The sequence below is a fragment of the Podarcis tiliguerta genome (genome assembly GCF_965153285.1).
Source record: "Podarcis tiliguerta genome assembly, chromosome: 9".
NCBI classification, from domain to species: domain Eukaryota; kingdom Metazoa; phylum Chordata; class Lepidosauria; order Squamata; family Lacertidae; genus Podarcis; species Podarcis tiliguerta.
In genome coordinates, this window is record NC_139542.1 from 57400833 (window position 1) to 57422917 (window position 22085).

Genomic DNA, 22085 nt, shown 5'->3' on the forward strand with positions numbered 1-22085 from the left:
AATCCTCAAAAGAAGAACATGAATCCAAAGTAAATCCAAGGCAGTGTGCCTAAGACCCCTCACTCCCCTGGAAACTTCCAGTGGGGAAGGTAATCGGTGTATCTGGAAGTCATCTAGTTAGCACCAGAGTGCAAAGCTACAAATGAAAGCATCACCCTTTTAGATTCTTCTTAGTTTTCAGCCAAATGTTGGGCTTCAAACAGTAGACCTGATTTCATATGTAGGTGATGAGCACTCCTCAGACCACCTTTGAAGCAACATTCATCTTAGCTGGAAGCTTTCTGCTGGAGCTTTCCATGGTCCTGAAGAACTTGACAGAATCGCCTGCCTGGTTCCTGCTGACCAGGATTTGATGACCCCAACTTCAGCTAAGCCTCATTCAGGTCCTGTGTGGCACCAGGCAACCTCACACCCTGGCCCTATCATAGGGCAATACACCAATGTCAGTGACACATCAAAAACTCTTGAAGATGCAGTTTCTCTTCGCAAACAGCACAGACAGGCAATGTATTGTTTGGCGAGAGAGGAACATCATACATGCACTGAATGAAGTCAAGAGAGATGAAACAACAATCCCATTAGTTCTCAACATCTGTTTGCAAAAAAGACGGGTCCCATTAAAATATCATTAAAATCACATTTTAAACTTTTGATTAATAAATGTATAAATTAATGACATCAATTAATCAATTAATGTTTCCACTGCTAGCTCACCATTGTATCCTGGTGCAGTAATTTAAAGTATGTTATTCCTTATCTTGGCAATTTATAACCCAACGTGCTCATGGAATCATAAACTGTAGGGCCGACAATTCTGTGGGATGCAGTGTTCAGACAAAACTGCAAAGGTTCAAGAATTCAGAGGGACTTGCACCGGTGCAGAAATTCAGGATGGCTTAACTGAGCTGATTAGGAATATATGGATGTCAGACGGAGTGGGTGGGAACAGAGCAGTGGAATGGAAGAAATTGAAAGGAAAAATTGTCATGTCAGATAGAAGGGCCACAGAAACCATTGTCTGAGAATCTTGAAAGCTGTGGCAGCTGAAGTAGTATGAGACTAGAAGGACCCACAACTTGCTTCAATATGGCGGCCTTCTAACCCCTTGATTGGTCTGTCATGTGTAGGGTTGCCAGCAAAGGACCCTTGTTACTCACACTACAGTATAATATAAGCACCCCAAAAACATCAGAGTTGCACCAACGTGACTAAGGGGGCAAATTTGGGGTTTCCTGCTTGGATGAATCACTTAAGGCTCCGCCCCCCTTCAATGGAAAGTATGCAATATTTCAACCAAACTACTGTATTGCAACATCATTCTGTTCCATTTGGAGTTGTTTTACTTGTTTTTATAATTGTAGATTTCATTGTTGCAACCCAACCTGGGACCTTATGGTGAAAGGCGCATAAGAAATCTGAATGGATAAAATTTCTCAGGAAGGTTCTGTAAATTCATACTTTAATTTTTTTTAAAGCTGTATACCCACTAATGTGAACAAACTAAAAAGAAGATACACAACATAAACATTGCTGCAGCATTGAAAGCTATGCTAGACAAAGAAACAGGCTTCCTGTACTCACTCTTCTCTTGTCTAAATGACCCTTGCCCCTCTCCCCACCAAAAAATACCAAACACATCCTCCCTATCCCATACCCTGTCCTGAACTAAAAATAATCCTGTTGTTGTTAGTCGTTTAGTCGTGTCCGACTCTTCGTGACCCCATGGACCAGAGCACACCAGGCACTCCTGTCTTCCACTGCCTCCCGCAATTTGGTCAAAATCATGTTGGTAGCTTCGAGAACACTGTCCAACCATCTCGTCCTCTGTCGTCCCCTTCTCCTTGTGCCCTCCATCTTTCCCAACATCAGGGTCTTTTCCAGGGAGTCTTCTCTTCCCATGAGGTGGCCAAAGTATTGGAGTCTCAGCTTCAGGATCTGTCCTTCCAGTGAGCACTCAGGGCTGATTTCCTTAAGAATGGATAGGTTTGAGCTTCTTGCAGTCCATGGGACACTCAATAGTCTCCTCCAGCACCATAATTCAAAAGCATCAATTCTTCGGTGATCAGCCTTCTTTATGGCCCAACTCTCACTTCCATACATCACTACTAGGAAAACCATAGCTTTAACTATACAGACCTTTGCTGGCAAGGTGATACCTCTGCTAGTACAGTAAAATTCAAGACTTGCCAACAAAACCCTCAGCAGCAGCCATATGAGTAATTATATTAAATATAATAATAACTTAAACTGTTGCTTTGTCTTGTATTAATGGAGGGTTCGCATTTTAATTGTTAACTTTCTTTTTGTGAGCAGCCTTGATCATTCTTTTAATGAAAAGGCAGGATAATATATATATATTTAATCACTGAATAAAAGGATCTTGCTTGCTATTCTTAGCGGGGATGGGGATTAGTGGCCTATTTTCCTTGTATCTGGCAGAAAACGACAGAAGTGTATATTAATTTCATGCGGTCCCCTTGTGGGCAGAGATCAACATGGGTAGCCCAATGGCCACCAGTTGTTTGCCTTTACTTTAACTGGTATTTCTTCTTACAAATGTAGCTTTCACATGATGACCTCAAATATAACCATCCTTTATTGCAAACTGTGGCATTTTCTACGGTGGTTCTTTCTTCCCCTTCTTTTTTCCTGATCTTACTGAGTTTGCCTTTTTGAGCGCAGCAGAGGGGATAGCTGAACTGAAAATACATTGCCTTCCAAATCACTCAATGCACATGCTTATTAATTCACAATTTAAAGCCATTAATTTATGACAACAGTACTGGCTTGACAGGTTAGGGGATGACAGCCCTAATTTGTATAAGGAACGATCAATTTATTGTGGGCATGAACCATTTAGAGAACAGGACATGTCCACTATTCCAGCAAGTGTGCTTGTTTCTAGAGTGCTGCAATTGTACCTGCTCGGAATAACTTCATGTTCATTTCCTTTTTGACTGGGAGGAAATGGCTTACTTTTAAGAGGTTGACAAATGTTAAAGATTTCCACTTTAGTGGTTTACAATGATATCAAAGTGGCATTCCATCTTTCCACAGATCAGTTTCCTTGGCAACCGGAAGCACACAGTTCATTTCAGAGGTGACTGCAAAGAGCTAGTAATTGAGGTGTGTGTGTGTGTTAAGTACAAAAAAAACCCCCCTCCTAATGTGGATAATGATACTGTACATAATTTACTGCTTGGCTATGCTGATTTTAAAAATCTTCAATAAATTGTACAAACAGCCATTGTCAAACACCTGTAACTTTTAATTATTCATCGTGTGATAGATTCCACTTCCATGGAATCAAATTATAAAACACTTCCGTGAATTTGATAGGCACACAATGCTCAGATCTCGGCACTGCTGCCGTGGAACAAGGTTCAAGGAATACAGTCTTTGTCAGTCGTCTTTGAGTACGGATGTTTTCTGAAATTATTGAGAATAATTTCATATTATGACATACACTTTTCTCTCCTCCCCTCCCCCCCAAGGAACTTGGGGCAGCACACATGTAGTTTGCCAGTTTTATTCTCACCATCACCCTGTGGCATGGGGTAGGCTGAAAGCGAGTGATGTGTGGCCCAATGTCACACAGCAAGTACCTGGGCCATGTGAACCCAGTTCTCCTCCAATATTCCATACCCCTGGGATATCCAACATGGAATAGGAACCAACTCCTAGAGGCTGGGGCCCCTTCAGCTCCCCTATAAAATATTTGAGGGGACCAGACCCCCCCAAAGTTGCTGAGCATTGCCACTTGAATGGTGCACATGTACCATGTCTTGTGATCAATTATGTGAGGCGGGGCTTACCTGGGCCAGCCCAATTTTTTGTTCAATTTGGCACGCCTAAAACATGGTGCCATGGACTCCAACTCCCATCAGCCATGGCCAGAAAAGCTAATGGCCAGGGATGACTGGAGTTGGAGTCCAAAGACTTCTGTACAGCACTACATTTACTATCCCTGCACTCTGCCATCTTGGTTTGAATATTGGGCTTGTTGGAGGTCTGTGGATAACAATGCCTTTAAGCTTTTTGAGGAAAGTAGATTAATAGAAGGTTATATTTATACTTACTGCTTGGCCAGGAAGAATAAAAGGTTGATTTGTTGAGCCTTTACATTTTCAGTCATGGTAAACATGTCAGCCAGTCAATATTTTATTTATGAGGCGAATATACCCATATCAGATATATAGTAGTGCTCCTTCCCAGTTTATTATTTAAAAAGGTAAAGGTGAAGGGACCCCTGTCCATTAGGTCCAGTCGTGGCTGACTCTGGGGTTGCGGCGCTCATCTCGCTTTATTGGCCGAGGGAGCCGGTGTACAGCTTCCGGGTCATGTGGCCAGCATGACTAAGCCGCTTCTGACGAACCAGAGCAGCGCACGGAAACACCGTTTACCTTCCCACTGGAGCGGTACCTATTTATCTACTTGCACTTTGACATGCTTTCAAACTGCTAGGTTGGCAGGAGCAGGGACTGAGCACCGGGAGCTCACCCTGTCGCAGGGATTCAAACCGCCAACCTTCTGATCGGCAAGTCCTAGGTTCTGTGGTTTAACCCACAGCGCCACCTGCATCCCAGTTTATTATTTAGTTTGAGCCATTTAAATTCAACTGTCTCTAAGTGGTAGACAGGGAGCTTAACAAATACAGCAGGGTTAATATCAGTTGAAAACCAACTATGGTGTCAGAAATGACTTAGAAAGCCTACTGAAATTAAAAAGTCCTCACAATGCACCAGAAATTCAACAGGGAAGGGGCTTGTCTGATCTCAGCTGGAAAGGAGAGCCACAAAATGGCGTCTACAATACTGAAAGCATGACTCCTGGTGAATATGAGCTGCACATTGGAGCCATGGGGGACCCCATACAGGGGCTTCTCCAAAGACTTCGGTGCTCAGACAAGTATTAGAGTTTTGGGGGAAATTATCAGTGCCAGTACTATCTACAATCCTTATCGCCCCCAGCCAGCATGGATCTTGAGGAATGCAGCTATAGCTTATTCCACGTATCTGATATTATTTTTTGCTATGCACTGAATAACTCTGAATGAAGAAAATTGCTTTTCCAATCTACGATTAATGTAGATAGATTATCTAGCAACCATTGAAGGGAAAAACATTTATTCCAAGACATAACGATATTAAACAACAATTACATTTAACAGAGCATTAAAACACAGTGAACTCTCTAATTAGAGAATATGTTGATATTCATTTCACTAAAAAAATGTTTAAGAAACTTGACTCACATTAATCCTTGAGATTTTTATACTAACATTGCAGTAGCTACTAAACAGTGAAGATCTTTTATAAATGATTACTCTAAACTGCGGTGGTTTTGTTTTTGATATTTTTTCTTTTAAGCTCTGCTCCACCATATAATTTAATCAGCTAATGAGTAAATTTGATTCAATTTGATTATTAAATTTAAAATGTCAAAGTTTGCAGTGTTCCTTTCATGCATTATAGCATAATAAATGTTCTCCATATTGAGTGGCTTATTTTCTGGAATAACATTGCTGTTTCTACGCCAGTGTATAGCAGAGTGGAAATAGCCAGTGTTCTTGCCATACAAAGACACCGCTCCAATACTCCTAGAGGCTGAGGTCCCTTCGCAACCCCAATAAAATATTTGAGGGGGCTGGGCACCCCCAAAGTTGATGGGCCATTCAAATGGTGTGCATGCACCATGTCATGTGACCAATTATGGGGGTGGGGCTTACCTGGGACTCCTAATATTTTATTCAAGTTGGCACCCCTGACTCTGAGACTACCTTAAACAAGCTGTCCATCGGTTACAGAATCACGTGCTCTTACTAGAAGACGACTTACTAGAACAAGATACAGTGGTACCTCGGGTTACATACGCTTCAGGTTACAGACTCCACTAATCCAGAAATAGTACCTTGGGTTAAGAACTTTGCTTCAGGATGAGAACAGAAATCGAGTGCTGGTGGCGCGGCAGCAGCGGGAGGCCCCAGTAGCTAAAGTGGTGCTTCAGGTTAAGAACAGTTTCAGGTTAAGAATGGACCTCCGGAACGAATTAAGTACTTAACCCGAGGTGCCACTGTATTTGAGTAGAAGGGAGTTCATGAAAGGAAACTTTCCTGTCCCTCTACCAGCCATCTGTCGGCATCCAGGGATCGAAAGGCCAGCTGGCTAGCCCCAGCTGAATCGTCTCCTTCTCAGCCGTGCCGCTGCGAAGGTCCATCGACCTCTGGCTCGGACATAAATCAGTGACTCAAGCCTCCCAGACTTGAGCACACTATACTTAGCAGTGTAAACTGCACAACAGAAGAGGCTGAGGCTTGTGAATACATACTATGAACTACGGATTTATTAAACATAAATCAAGACAAAGAAACATGTTGTCTCTCCTTGCCGTCTTCTCAGAGACAAAACAAAAGCAACACAGAGGAAGTTCCGCTTATGCCAGCAAACCGTGCTGGAATGTAAACAGACATGTGACATGTAGTCTGCAACTAAAGGTGGAATGGAAACTCCCTACACCATCTTGTGCCCTCTGGAAGACGCATCAGAGGATGGACTGCCCTTCAGAATAGCCTGGGATGGCACTTGGAGAAGAACTGCAGCAGGGAAATCACACAAAATTGGATGCAGACATGTTGCACCATCACAGCCAAAGAGATATTCTGTGAACCAGAGTCTTACTTCCATTGCCTTCATGCCCTTACCGCATGTTGGGATGATGTATGAACAAGGCCTTTTGCAGGACAAAGTACCACAAAGTCTTGTGAGATATGTCTATCCTTTATGTTGAGAATGATCCACTGACGAGCTTCTGGTCCCCAGCCTGAATCAAAAACCTTCTCACTTTAGAAATTATCATACTTTTCCGTGTACAGTGGTGTCTCGCAAGACGAAATTCATTCTGCAAGTTTTTTCGTCTTGTGAATTTTTTCGTCTTGCGAAGCACCACTGTGTATTGACGGTTTCCCATAGGAATGCATTGGCGGTTTTTTAAAAAAAGGCGCAAGACATTTCGTCTTGCGAAGCAAGCCCATAGGGAAATCCGTCTTGCGAAGCAACTCAGAAAACGGAAAACTCTTTCGTCTTGCGAGTTTTTCGTCTTCCGAGGCATTCGTCTTGCGAGGTACCACTGTATAAGACTAGGTTTCTTTCTTTAAAAATTATGTTAAAAAGTGGGGGTCGTCTTATACATGGATAGTGCATAGGATGGACGTTTCATAGGTTGTTGCCGCAGCTGTCAGTGGCTATTGGGCTTGTTATTGGTTGCTGCGTCAAGGGCTGGTGTTGATTGGCTGACGCTGCAGCAATGGTGCAATGATAGGCAGCTTCTGCCGGACAGGGGACAGCCACGTGCAGGTGAGCGATTTTCACCATTCCCCCCTTAAAAAAGCTCAACAACTCTGGACAATCCACCCCCCAAAAGCTCAACATTCCCCCCATTTTCTTAAATTTGAGTCCCGCCAAATAGGGAGCATCTTATACATGGGGTCGTTCAATACACGGAAAAGTATGGTAGATCTTGATAGACGTGCCAGCTTGTTTATTGAATGATTTATAGCACTGTACAAAATAATTGCAGACAAAAATCTTGTATATGCAGTAAAATATTTAAAGGCATTGGACAAATGTGATGTGTCTCAACTAAAATGCTGATAAGCAGAAGGAAATATGCTAGATGTTGCACAACTGGGGAGAAAACAAAATAAAAATCAAGCCGGAACACCAAGCCCTGAATAGCTTCATGGTGGATATATGACTGTGTTTCATCCAAATGTTTTGTCTTTTCACGTTTCTCCAATTTGGGTGGTTTACTGGGGAAGGGAACCACAGTGTTCCCTCCATAGTGTTCCATGTACTGGGAGGTGGGCTCCAGCCATGTTTTCTCCGAGGTAAATATGAACTAAAGCTACAAATAATAATAATAATAGATTTCCGTGCCATTTCTGAACAAGATGTTGTCCTGCCTAGCTCCAAACTTCTCAACAAAACTTCTTCTCTATCCAGGGATTATTTGCAGACTTTGACCTAATTCCGGCTAAAGCACTTTGTACTAAAGTAACAAATGAGAGAGGAGAGCGAAGCTAATCAGAAGAGGAGCAGTCTTTTCATTCTTTTCTTTTCTTTCTTTTGCAGAAGTGATTAAAAACAAAAAAGCATTTGGGGAATCGTATTACAGACGTGTGACCTGCTCCTAATGCAGCAAGACAAAAAATAATAATGAAAAAGTCTTATGAGTTTGCTTTATATAACTTTTTTTCTTCTTCTCCCCAAACTTGGCAATTGTTTGTCACAGATTCTGGCAAACATTTCCAGGAGAAGGAGAGCATCTACTATATCAACACTCCTAATAATTAGGGTGGCATCCTGGAGTTCTCCATTGCACCTTTGCATTTATTGATGCAATGGGAAGAGTGAGCTGCTTCTTATCATTTTTATTACTCTGTCCAGGTTGTCCAACATCCCCTTCAGCTCAGCATGTTGAGCTGAGATGCATCTGGTGGGAACCCAAGATAGGGCCTTTGGGATGTCATTGCCCTGGTTCTTGAACTCCCTCCAAAAAGAAGCAGATTAGTCCTTCGGTATTTTGAGCAAGCGGTAAAGATATTTTAATTCCACCAGGATTTCAATGTAGTCCAACCTTGCAGACTGTGGCTTTAAAAAAATTTTAAATGACTTTTTCTGCTCTTAATTTTGATTGTATTGAGATTTATATTGTTGAAAACTGCCTCGACACCTTTTTTTTGGGGGGGGGGGAGACACCTCGGGTTACAAACACTTCAGGTTACAGATGCTTCAGGTTACAGACTCCGCTAACCCAGAAATAGTGCTTCAGGTTAAGAACTTTGCTTCAGGATAAGAACAGAAATTGTGTGGTGGCAGTGCGGTGGCAGCGGGAGGCCCCATTAGCTAAAGTGGTACCTCAGGTTAAGAACAGTTTCAGGTTAAGAACAGACCTCCAGAATGAATAAAGTTCTTAACCTGAGGTTCCACTGTACAAAAATATTTCTATAGACAGACATATAAAGAGGGGAAGGGTCTCCCTGCTCCCCATTTTCTTTCTTTGTGACCCCCTTGAGGGGAAAGCCCTGCAAAGTTACAGAGAATAGGAACTTTTATTTATGATGGACTTCAAATGCTTTAAATAGAAATGTGGAGTTTAATTACATTTGCACTGGCACATTGAAAAGACTAAAGTGCCAAGGGACTTCAATAGATGTGTACTGTACGTCCAAATAAATAAAACAAGCCCAGTTCCTTTCAGAGGAGAGCATTGTTATTCTGAATCAGTCCTGGCAGATGCCTGGCAATGAACTGAATTAAATGCTGGGGGGGGGGGGGGCAGGGTTCTTTTTCCCTGACTGTTTCCTTTTTTTATGGACTTTTTTTGCCACAGAATGCTGAAGAATACAATTGCTGATTCACTTAAGACAAGTCCCCTGTTACCTGAGGTAAAGTCAGGGCAAATTTTTGTGACAGGGAAGGGTCCTCAGGTAAAATATCAGGATTGTTAAGGGATGCCTGGAGAGTTCTGTTAAAGATTTGGATAATTTCTCAAGGGGTTTCCACCACCACATACTTAAGTTGGATGTATAGTATCACAGCACAGGAAGGAAGGTTGGAGGATGGATCGCAGCTAACAGAATGAGGTCAGATCCTGACAATACAGAAGTACTGTTTTGGGGGGACAGGGAGCAGGCGGGTGTGGGGGACTCCCTGGTCCTGAATGGGGTAACTGTGCCCCTGAAGCACCAGGTGCACAGCCTGGGAGTCATTTTGGACTCACAGCTGTCCATGGAGGCACAGGTCAATTCTGTGTCCAGGGCAGCCATCTACCAGCTCCATCTGGTATGCAGCCTGAGACCCTACCTGCCTGCAGACTGTCTCGCCAGAGTGCCTGCCTGCAGACTGCCTGCAGACTGTCTCGCCAGAGTGGTGCATGCTCTAGTTATCTCCCACTCGGACTACTGAAATGCGCTCTACGTGGGGCTACCTTTGAAGGTGACCGGGAAACTGCAATTAATCCAGAATGCAGCAGCTAGACTGGTGACTGGGAGTTGCCGCCGGGACCACATAACACTGGTCCTGAGAGATCTGCATTGGCTCCCAGTATGTTTCCAAGCACAATTCAAAGTGTTGGTGCTGACCTTTAAAGCCCTCAATGGCCTCAGTCCTGTATACCTGAAGGAGCGTCTCCACCCCCATCGTTCAGCCCAGACACTGAGATCCAGTGCCGAGGGCCTTCTGGCGGTTCCCTCATTGCGAGAAGTGAGGTTACAGGGAACCAGACAGAGGGCCTTCTCGGTAGTGGACATGGGACATGGGACAAGGAAGGAAGCACCAGCAATTCCTGCTTCCGTTACTGACTGAAATAGCAGCAATGATTAAAAAGTAATTTGAATAATCACTCTTGAAGCCATTACTCTGAAGCAGGACCACTGTTTCCTCATTGGTCACTGCCTGGCTTTTGAGCAGAGTGTTCTTAGGGGAGTTGTAAAAGCATTCTTTTTAGATAACATTAATTTAGCCAGAGTATCCCAATGTGTTTCTCCAAGAGGGGTGAATGCATTGAAATGGGGAGCATTGAATCATTTCAAAGAAAGCATAAAGCGGTCCATGAATGGCAAAGTAACAGATTAAGTTTTGAATACCTTCATTTGAGTCACTTTCTGAAAGCCAACTTTTAATTGTAATTTTGTATGAAGGACACCTTTAAAAAGAGTCTTTAATTTCAGAAGGACCAAGATATAAGCTGGAAATGTAAAACATGACCTAAATTGATCTATTTGCATGTCGAGGTCCCCAATAACTCACAACACACACATAAATTTTGTTTAATGTTTTTGGCATAATTTTGGCCACAACTTTATTGAAATACATAAACGTGAGTGGTTGTTTAGGCATTGGTTAAGGCTATCTGTTCCACCGCCTGGGGACAGAACTGACTTCCAGGCACCACCGAAAGCCAGTAAGGAAAAACAATATCGGGAAGAATGAAGCTAAGTCACAGGCCCTCACCTCTCCCCGCATGCTCCCCGAGGCTTGCCGGCCCTAGCTCCATTCCAGGGATTCGGACGAAAAGATGGCAAGCCCCTGGATTCCTTTAACGGAGCAACCATGGACAGGCAGGCCCAGCCTATCCTAACCCCTCCTCCAACCAATTTATAACCCATTCCTAACCGCAACCTTACAAGTTGTGACGATTTGCTACGCAGTAGGCAAAAACCAAATGGCCCAGCCATTCAGCCAGATGGACAAAATTCCTACCAGGCCCCTGCCCCAACGGCAGACGACCCCATGACAGGCATAGCAAGGTCAATGCAACAACCCCTTAATTTAGGGTGGGTGGGCGGGTGATCCGTTGCACGCAGCAAAGAGAAAGCTCCAGGCTGCGTGCAGAGTATTTAAAACATTTTACCCCTCCCACCCAAATTGCAACGTAACTTTTACCCCAGCAACCCAGCTATCCGATCGTTGCCCTAGGCCCTCTTTAGCAACCCTGCCTGGCAACAGAGGGGTGGCTCGGCAGACCCCACCGCAACACATGCTCTCCATGAGGGAGAACACGCTTTCTCATACCCACATCTCTAGCTAATGTGTCCTGACTGATAGAGTCCCCCTCTCATAGCCTTCCTCTGAAGCTGGTAAACCACTGTGTGTTTCTCAGGTTTCCAGAATATGTGTTGCCAGAATGTGATCAGCTCCCAGTCACTGCAGAAAGTGGCAGACAACAGAAGTCAGACATAATTTCCCAGAAACTTTCAGGGGCAGTGGCGTAGCGTGGGTTGTCAGCACCCGGGGCAAGGCAAGTAATTTGCTCCCCCTAACCCGTGGATTTGCGCCCCCTAACCCTAACCCCCAGATGTTGCGCCTGGTGCGGCTGGCCCCCCCTGCACCCCCCACGCTACGCCACTGCTTCAGGGGCAGGCATGGCCTTCCCAGAGCTGTAATCCTTGGCTGCTCCTTGTGTTGGTTAAGAGACATATGTCTGCGTTCACCTTAGGGACTGGCTTGGGAAGTCTGGGGGCAATGTGGAGGCACAGAGATTAAGGCGATGCTGTATCTTTCTGCATGGTGTGAATGTGACCAAAATCCTAGTCAGTCCTGAAGCTCATTATACTCCTCTCTCTTGTTTTTCCTACACTGCCAAAGAATTTTGGAAATCCAAAGAAAAGATGTGTGTGTGAGAGAGACACAACACTTTATTTAGTGCACTAAAAAAAGTAACCAGCTAATTATGGCACAGAGGAACACTCTAGAGGGTTGCAGAATAAAACAAAATGTCTCAAGCTGAAAGATTATCCTGACTTTCTCCTAGGTCCCTGCTTACATCAAGAATGTATGTGAAGTATGATTTCCCGGTGGGTATGCAAAGTTTGTTGGGGTGAAAATGCACAGGGTAAGCTTTGTGTTGCAGCCCTCCCAATGTGTTTCTGTTGTATTAAAGGCAGATACTGTATTTTTAGAAACACTTATTCACAGGAAATTAGGCGTCCAATGGAGTGGGTTAGCAGGGGGGAGAATGACAGATGGCAATGGACTAACTCCAGCTTTTCATTACTGCCGTGCAACCCTCAAGACTTCCGCACTGCACCTCAACTAATGAGGAGACAGTGTGTCTATTGGCTCTTAATCACGAGTCACTTAGGGAAGAGATTGGGTTTTATTTCTGCCTCCCAGAGTTATACTTGCAGATTAAGAACGTAAAATGGATTTTCATGATGGTTTTGTGTGTATCCAGCCTGAGGGTCCTCTTCTCCCATTGGGCTTTTTAGGCCAATTCAGATTAATTTGCTGCTCTGCGTTACTTAAGACTAGAGTTGCAAAAAAGGGAGATATTAATCAATTATAGTAATCATATGAGTGAGGCTTCAGTCCTGTACACACACTTAGCTGGGAGCAAGTCCTATTAAACTCACTGGAATTTACTACAGGAGCTATTGCAGAGCCTCCAAGTGTCCTTATTGTCCAGGGACAGTCCCGGATTTAGGGAAGCTGTCCTGGTTTCTGGTTTGATCCCAGAATGTCCCACTTTTCCTTTAATTATAATTAAATAGGACATCCCTATTTTTGTTGGGGGGGATGTTATTGGTATACAGAATTGCAGCCCAAGACTGGCAAGGTTCAGACATTATATACATTAAGAAGTTATGAAGAAGACATCCTGAACAATGGAAAACAGTGCCGATTTCTCACCAGTCAAATGCTTTATCTTTGCCTTTAAAATACATTAGATGCCAAGGTGATATCCCATTAAAGGTTGCACATTGTGGGCAGATTGTGCCCGTCTCTGGGGTGACAGTGGTAGACGCAAGTTCACTCCTCACTGCTCTGGAAGATTTCTTCCTCTTCAGTCTTGACATCCACAGAAGCATCGGTTTCTTGAACAGGGGAAGCTTGATATGAATTACGAAAAGCCCGCAAGAAGGCCTTGATGACATCGCTGAGTTCTAGGCTCTGAATGATGGGTTTCTTTTGAGCCTCATAATTCTCTAAGGTGCAGTTTTCACTCAGCTGCTTGCAGATGAACACCAATATATGCTCCTCTGTGCCTTTGACTTCTGCTTTGTCCTCCTTGAGGTGGAGATCTGTGTTCCAAGTGCTGTTGCTAGGTTGAACATTCAGCGAGACGATAGCCCAGGTTTGGTTCCTCACAGCGACCTGCATAATCTTTTCCAGTGAAAATGAAGAATGTTAAGTTAACCAGCGACCTGTCTGATGGGTTAGTAACAGTTGCCTGTCTGCTGGTCTGGGAAATCAAAATATAAATTGTTTTATAGGACAACTGTGATCAGGGTTGCACAGCCCAACCCAAAACTTCCTAGGCCTGACAAACCCACCTTGTCTTAGCAGTTTTGGGCAAGCAGTAAAAACATGGTTGGTGGTTTCTCTTTGACTTGGTGTTTCAAAAGTTCATAAATAATAATAAAAAAATCATACAGCGCCTTTCAAGGGTTCAAAGCACTCCTCATATGATCTCACAAATCCTTACAAAATTGTCTAAGACACACCAGTACTATTTATACCCATATTATAGTTGGAGGCGGGGTGGTGGTCAAGGTTGAAACATACTCACTTGCCTGAAAATGATATACAGGTGGTACATGACACCAGTCATGCTAGCAAAAATTTATCATTTGCCCGATAATAAATGTTGGAAATGTAAAGAAACGGAAGGCACATTCTTTCACCTTTGGTGGACATGCCCAAGGATTAAGACCTTCTGGGAAATGATCTATAATGAAATGAAAAAGGTGTTTAAATACACCTTCCCGAAGAAACCAGAGGCCTTTCTCCTGGGCATGGTCGGCCAATTGGTGTTAAAGAAGGATAGAACTTTCTTTATGTATGCCACAACAGCAGCAAGAATACTTATCGCGCAGTATTGGAAGACGCAAGAACTACCCACTCTGGAAGAATGGCAGATGAAGGTGATGGACTACATGGAATTGGCAAAAATGACTGGCAGAATCAGAGACCAGGGAGAGGAGACGGTGGAAGAAGATTGGAAGAAATTTAAAGACTACTTACAGAAATATTATAAAATTAATGAATGTTAGAATGACATCGGATGAAGGTTAAAAGGTTATTAGTAATAATGCGGTGAAGGAGTATGGAAAAATTTGAAGGTTACAAGATGCAAACTTAAAGGTTTAATACACTAAGATATTAAGATAAAGATTAAGATAAGATAGAGGGAAAGGATTTGCTGATTAATCATTTGGACTGGAATACAGTGAAGGGAGGTGTGGGGAAGTCTGGGAAATAAGCAAATGCAAGAAATATTATGAAAATGGAATTGTTTTTATCTGTTTTTCTTTTTCTTTTTGTATTTTTGTATTTTTCTTTTCTTTTTCTTTTTATGTAAAAATCTTAATAAAAATATTATTAAAAAAAAGAAACATGCTCACTTGCCTCAGAGTCTTTCCTAGTGAATTTTGAATAAGGTGAGACTTGAACAGATAAATGCCCAGCTCATTCTCCCCATATGAACTGACCTGGACCCTTTGACCATTGCTTGAGGCCTTCTTTGTGTGCCTGCTCCATGAGAGGTCCAGAGCGTGGCAACACACTAATGGGCCTTTTCTGGGGTGGCTCCCCATTTGTGGAAAGCTCTCTCCAGGGACGCTCGCCAGGCACCTTTGTTACATATCTTTAGATGTCAGGTGACAATGTTTCTCTTTAACCAAGCTTTTGGCTGATTAAACAAAATATGGCCTTTTAAATGTGTTTGTGGGAGTGGGGCTATTGGTTGGTTCTTGTGTTATGTATTTTGTGTTGGATTTGTGGGTTGCAAACCACCCGTGGTATACAAATTTAATAAATAAATCAATCATAATGATGATGATGATGATGCTTCCTCACTCTATATTACACAAGCTGTGGCGCCTCAGACACTCCTGAGCCACACAGGAAGAAAGGTAGCAATGTTGGCCCTTCAGAAAAATTCCAAAATCAACAGTAGAGCAATACTTTTATTAGGATCATCCAAAAGCTCACAAGATACTGAGCAATAGTTAAGCAAGGACTGCTGAAGAGTTCTGGAGAACCTGAGAGCATGCTCACTACTATGTTGGACGCTGTCCTACTTTGGAGTTTGGAACTTTCCAGTAGTGCCTCTCTTTAATGAACACACTCTGTTTTCTGAATGGTGTGCTCCACATTTATTTTTGAAGTATTTGGTTGCAGGAAATTACAGTGGTACCTCGGGTTACATACGCTTCAGGTTACATACGCTTCAGGTTACAGACGCCGCTAACCCCAGAAATAGTACCTCGGGTTAAGAACTTTGCTTCAGGATAAGAACAGAAATCGCGCGGCGGCGGTGCGGCAGCAGTGGGAGGCCCCATTAACTAAAGTGGTGCTTCAGGTTAAGAACAGTTTCAGGTTAAGAACGGACCTCAGGAACGAATTAAATACATAACCAGAGGTACTACTGTAATGTCCTGTAATGCCAACAGTTCAGCACTGCATGATCTCTGCTTTCCATTTTTGTGCAAGCAAAGTTCTTGCTCTCTAGCTAAGTCACTGTGTTTGGAAAGAAAGACAAGCATGGAATTGTCCACTGTATGAGAGAGAGCTCATTCAATAAAGAAGCAGCCTCCAAGTGAAGATTTTAATGACAGCTGTGGAGTTACGTCTGCTCTCTCCCCACTAGTAGGTGAGTGGTGTTTAACAGCACTGACCATCTGTTCAAAGGGTGAAGAGAAGTTTCTCACACACAGCAGTGAGAATACAGCTTTCTGCAGCTTGTGATGGTCTCTAGAGCGGGTCTAATGGCTGAAACACATGAATTTGGATTTATGACAATCTACTGTTATCTATTTCCCCCCGATTAATTCTGCAAAGAAAAGAAGCCAAAATGGTGTTCTGTATTTTTCTTACTTTACTTAACGCTCTGCCATGGGATCGAACTACAGTGGTACCTCAGGTTAACTACTTAATTTGTTCCAGAGGTCCGTTCTTAACCTGAAACTGTACTTAACCTGAAGCACCACTTTAGCTAATGGGGCCTCCCGTTGCCGCCGTGCCGCCTGAGCACGATTTCTGTTCTCATCCTGAAGCAAAGTTATTAACCTGAGGTACTATTTCTGGGTTAGCGGAGTCTGTAACGTGAAGCGTCTGTAACCTGAAGCATATGTAACCTGAGGTACCACTGTAGATGCAAAGAATAGCAGACATGTGCTTCTTTTCTTGTGTATACTCTGTGTACATACAAAGGGATGGTGGACATGTGTTTGTCTAACAGGAGAACAACACCAAACCTCTCCTCCCTTTCCTATCCTCACTGGTTCATTGCTCCAAGCATTTATCTTTATTCTCTGATACTTCTGGCACTGGAATTAAGAGGAGAGAAAGGTTCTTGGAGCAATGGATTGAGGAGAGGGATAGTGCAAGAGGGGTGAGGTGTTCATATTCCTCTCCATAGCTGAGTGGTAGAGCATGTACTTTCCATGCTCTGATCATCCCAGGTTACATTCCTGGCATCTCAGGGGTAGCTTAGCCTCCACCTACTTGGTGTCCTCCAGATGTTCTCAACCACAGCTCACACCAGCCCCACCTAGCGTGGCCAGTGGTCAGGGATGATGGGAATTATAGCCCAAAATATCTGGAAGAGACAAGGTTGGGAAAAGCTGGTATGGATAATACTGAACTAGGAGGACAGGTGAACTCAATCAGTATAAGACAGATTCTGTGTTCCTCTCCCACACTCTTTTAGCATTAAATTAAGATGACAAATCTCTGTTTTAGGTGTGAATGAGCGGAATGCCTAAATAGTGGCCCCGCTACATTTAATTTGGCCATCATAAGGTAAAGGTAAAGGGACCCCTGACCATTAGGTCCAGTCGTGACCAACTCTGGGGTTGCGGCGCTCATCTCGCTTTATTGGCCAAGGGAGCCGGCGTACAGCTTCTGGGTCATGTGGCCAGCATGACTAAGCCGCTTCTGGCGAACCAGAGCAGTGCACGGAAACACCGTTTACCTTCCCGCCGGAGTGGTACCTATTTATCTACTTGCACTTTGATGTGCTTTCAAACTGCTAAGTTGGCAGAAGCAGGGACCGAGCAACAGGAGCTCACCCTGTTGCAGGGATTCGAACCACCGACCTTCTGATCGGCAAGTCCTAGGCTCTGTGGTTTAACCCACAGCGCCATCATACGGATGAACAAATGCAGGGAAGAGATGTCTATCTAAAGTACACATTTGAGTTCATCCAGATGCTAGGGACAAATATCACATTGGGAGCTTCCCAGAGCATCTGACAGCCACTGCTACACTAGATGAGTTTTCAGTATGATCCAGAAAGTCAGTTGGCACATTCTTGTAAGAGAAAAAGAAAAGGAAAACCACCCACCATGCCATAATTGGGAGCGATTTCTTTGACCAGTTTGGCTAAAAGCTCTGCTTCATCAAATTCAATGGTTAGGACAGTTGGTTCAGATGTGACGATGGGCCTTGCAAATTCCGTATCAGGAGCCGTTTGTTGAAATGTTGTGACCATCTTAGTTTTGCCCATTGTGATGGTTAATTTCGTGCTGAAGAGCAGGACGCAAGCCATGATGGTGATGCAGAAAACGAGGATAAGCCCAGCCAACAATGCAAATATCATAGAAAGGAGAGCGTTCAGGATGTTCATGTTTGGAGAGTTTTCTGGCACTGCCTGGCATGACCTTCAGATTGTTCGCATGACTGTCATTTTGGTAGTTTCTCCTTCTGTACTGGGCTAGGGTCAACTGTAATCAAATGACACCAAGCCTAGCTAGAACTTGGTTATCTGGGCAACGGTGCTACATCACAGTGGGTGAGGTAAACAATTGCAACAGCACACAAAGGACACTGGGCCTGGCAGTTTTCTCAAGAATGGCATTTTGCAGATAGAAGAGCATGCTATTTCAGTTCTAGCTGCCCTCTGTAGGAAGCAAGGAAGGTGTGAGCAGATCATTATGGGGAAATGGCTCACTTCAGTTCTTTTGCAAACTTTTGCAGTCGGGATAACAGTAAGTTTACATTCCAGAAAGAGCTTTTCCTTTGTTCAGTGAAAAAACACCTTAGAACTGGAGCTATTCTTGGTATAATTCTGTAGGGTATGAGCTATCATTGAGGTGTCATTATGCCTTTTACTTTGGATGGGCATAAGACGCACAACCCTATAGTAAACGGGACGCGGGTGGCGCTGTGGGTAAAAGCCTCAGCGCCTAGGGCTTGCCGATCGAAAGGTCGGCGGTTCAAATCCCTGCGGCGGGGTGCGCTCCCGCTGTTTGGTCCCAGCGCCTGCCAACCTAGCAGTTCAAAAGCACTCCCAGGTGCAAGTAGATAAATAGGGACCGCTTACTAGCGGGAAGGTAAACGGCGTTTCCGTGTGCGGCTCTGGCTCGCCAGAGCAGCGATGTCACGCTGGCCACGTGACCCGGAAGTGTCTCCGGACAGCGCTGGCCCCCGGCCTCTTGAGTGAGATGGGCGCACAACCCTAGAGTCTGTCAAGACTGGCCCGTACGGGCAGGGGTACCTTTACCTTTACCTTTATGCCTTTTACTTTGGATGGGCATAAGACGCACAACCCTATAGTAAAGAACATAAGATTATATGTGTTCTAGGACACCGTATTTACCTCTTAATTACATATCAGGAACATTTACTGATTAGTATAACTAATAAGGATAAACATCTAATTGAAAGGTAATGTCTGCTATGTACGCAAGATATGGGAATGAAAACAATGTCGTAAGGTGGATGAACAGTTAGGGGAAAGCTAGATTTCACAGGAGACATGGGGTTCCTGCCAAAACATGTGACACAACTCTCTCCACCACCGATCTACTTCATAGGTTGAAAGGATGTTACAATGAAGGCAATAATACTACCAAGAAACCAGATTCAGGACTTGATGCAGAACTGGGAAAAAAATCATTTCGACATTGCATTTACAGTAATTACTGAAAGCTTTGCTCAGTTTGTTAAGATCTGATTCATTTCCTGTTTCTTTCATTAGCGTTCCATTTGTCCTCATATCCACATCCATTTTGACGGGTTGTGTCCCCCTCCCAATTCTTTACTATATTTTGCTTCCTTCTGGGGCAGTGGCAGCAGTAGAGCAACAGCTGAAGCCCCTCCTACAAGTAGTGTTATGTACTGAGTTGAATAGGATCCAAAAGACAGCAGTCTGATTGGTCCTAGAACAATAGGATTCAGAATGCAGCAGTCTGATTGGTCCTAGAACAATAGGATTCAGAATGCAGCAGTCTGATTGGTCCTAGAACAATAGGATTCAGAATGCAGCAGTCTGATTGGTCCTAGAACAATAGGGTCCAGAATGCAGCAGTTTGATTGGTCCACAGGAGACACCCAATCCAGCTCCAGGTGGAAGTGAATCCGCAACCTGATTGGCCAATCACATGGGGCCCATTGTGTAAATAATGTATATAAAGCAGACATTCTAAGGGAACTTCCATTTCTCCTCACCACTATGAGCTGAATAAAGAGCATGAAATCCACTCTCGACTCCAAGTATATTTCAAGTAGCCATTGTCTTTCCCCCCAGAGTGTCTCCTAATTCTGGGGTATTGGAGAAACATGGCTGCTATAAAACAGCAGCCTCTCCTGACAACTGTCATTTCCCCCCTGAAATGGACTGGAAGGGACTCCCTGCTAATACCAACCCCCCCCCCCCATTCCTTTCAGGACAAATGAGTTCTGTTCCATTAAATGTTCCATTTTTGTGTCTGAAAAGAATGCACAGCCCTCGTTTTTAGAGGTAGCCACATATTTATGCCCCTAGCATGTCCGAGAGAAGAGACAATGAGCATAAAACATCAGATCTTATGGATGGATGCCTCTGCAGCATCACTTAACTATTATCTTTTTTAAAAAGTTTTTTTATTAACAAATTCAGCATAACAAATCAACAATACAAATCGTCTTCATTGGTTTTTCCCCCTCCCAAACTTTGCATTCTCAGCACCACGCTCTAACCAACTGAGCTATCTAGCCTTTGCTGAATGTTGCTGAACTTGGTGATGGGTTTTCTTACCCTGCCATACTTAGCGTGTCAAACACTCTTGAAAACACAGTGTTGGATTTCTGCTTATGCCACTGTGCAGTGCTTGGAGTCACAAGACTCTGTTTACATTCCAGACTGTTGGAAGTGTCACGGGAGATGGGAGATGGATGTTGATGTTACTGGTTTCCTGTTTCTTTGTACCAGTTGGTTCACTGTCTCTCACAGAGAGAGGATGTATATTCTTTTCTGTCTGTGTAGTTAAAAATAAAATGTAGCAATGTAGCTCATATATTTATTGTCCTTCTGCTGCTGTCTGGTTACTCTGCATAATGGGGACATGCCTGGAGGCTCATCAAAGGCTTAGGTTGTTAATCACCTTTGGAGGAGATTCTGAAGACACGTCCGAGGAGGAGTACCTCAGCTGTACGTAGTTCTGACATATAGTAGTGACTTGTACTAATAAAATGGTATGTACAGTGGCTTAGATATTAACAAACAGAAACACTATGCCAGCAAAAAAGACGAAATATAACCCTTTTATGGTGTCTCTCTGCCCCCCATAGATATCCCTTTTCTCTGTAAGATTCTACCTTTCCTTAAAAAGTGACTTGCAGTGCAGATTTTAATGACAGCCACATCTATGAACAAAATCAAGAGCCGTTGCTTTCACAACACTTTCCATTTGTTAATTCTCTTGCGAAAGAAAGGAAGATAAAGCCACCGAACCAAGAAGAAAATGTTATATATCCAAGGACTTATGAATCATGAGCACAAGTAATGCTATTTGCCTTGGGCTTGTCATTATATTGTATGGCTATGAGCATTGTTGACCCTCTCCTTGTATTGATGTTGCCATTTAATAAGTTATTTCCAGTAGAAAGCTCTTGGAATTTATGTTGGCTATTTAGTGTGGTTCTGGCTTCTTGTCTTACACTTTTTGGGGAAAAGTCTATATTCCATCTGTGTCCAAGTGAGTAATGGGAAAGCCGAAGAGGTCAAAGGAGGTCATGAACACGTACGTAGATCAATTGTCAAGTAGTGGATTACATATCTAGTGATCTGGCAAAGTTCCAGCTTTATAGATTCAGCTGCTCCATTTTGGCAATGCTGGAGTCATCAATCTATAACATCAGGTATAAAGTGTTTTAGGGAAGGAATTCTGAACAGCAGCCTGTTAGTCTGTAGTGCACACAAGAGACACATTTTAAAATATAACATAAAATAATTGTGAATAAAAAGAAGGAATATATAAGTATGGAGAATCACACCCAGCGTTATACTAACCAAACAGCACAATTTTACAGAACATAGATGGTTCTTTATACATATGTTATCATTGTCCCTTGTTCCTGAATTCTCATATCTTTCAAATTAGTTTATTCAAAACAGAGGAACTGTTACTTTGGGGGTTTAACTATACAAAATCACACAGCAGTCATATTTAGCCATTTAACCCCAAACCCTGGAGCAAATCCTTAGGTAACAGCTTTGCATATTGGCACTTATCTAATCAGCTGACCATGGCTCCTTAACATAACGGGCCCATTCTAATAGTACAGCTGCCATAAAGCTCATGGTTATATGCATCTCTC

The 22085-nt window shown here is 43.4% G+C and overlaps 2 protein-coding genes across 3 annotated transcripts in view; one reads left to right on the forward strand and one right to left on the reverse strand.

Annotated features, from left to right (window-relative positions):
- The window catches only part of LOC310685552 (uncharacterized protein), a 945613-nt gene that overhangs the window by 856413 nt on the left and 67115 nt on the right, over window positions 1–22085 (forward strand). The gene's annotated exons all lie outside the window — the stretch shown is intronic.
- Window positions 12639–18249, reverse strand: LOC310685689 (uncharacterized protein). Of its 2 annotated transcripts, XR_014515398.1 has the most exons (3): window positions 17851–18249; window positions 13191–13664; window positions 12639–12808 (listed from the first exon to the last, which is right to left on the reverse strand). XR_014515398.1 is itself a non-coding variant. In XM_083458501.1 (2 exons), exons 1-2 carry the CDS (start codon window positions 18130–18132, stop codon window positions 13311–13313), a joined length of 636 nt encoding a protein of 211 aa, XP_083314627.1. In that variant the 5' UTR covers window positions 18133–18249; the 3' UTR covers window positions 13183–13310. The 2 variants fall into 2 exon arrangements, 1 of the variants encoding a protein (XP_083314627.1); XM_083458501.1 differs by lacking the exon at window positions 12639–12808 and having other exon boundaries at window positions 13183–13664.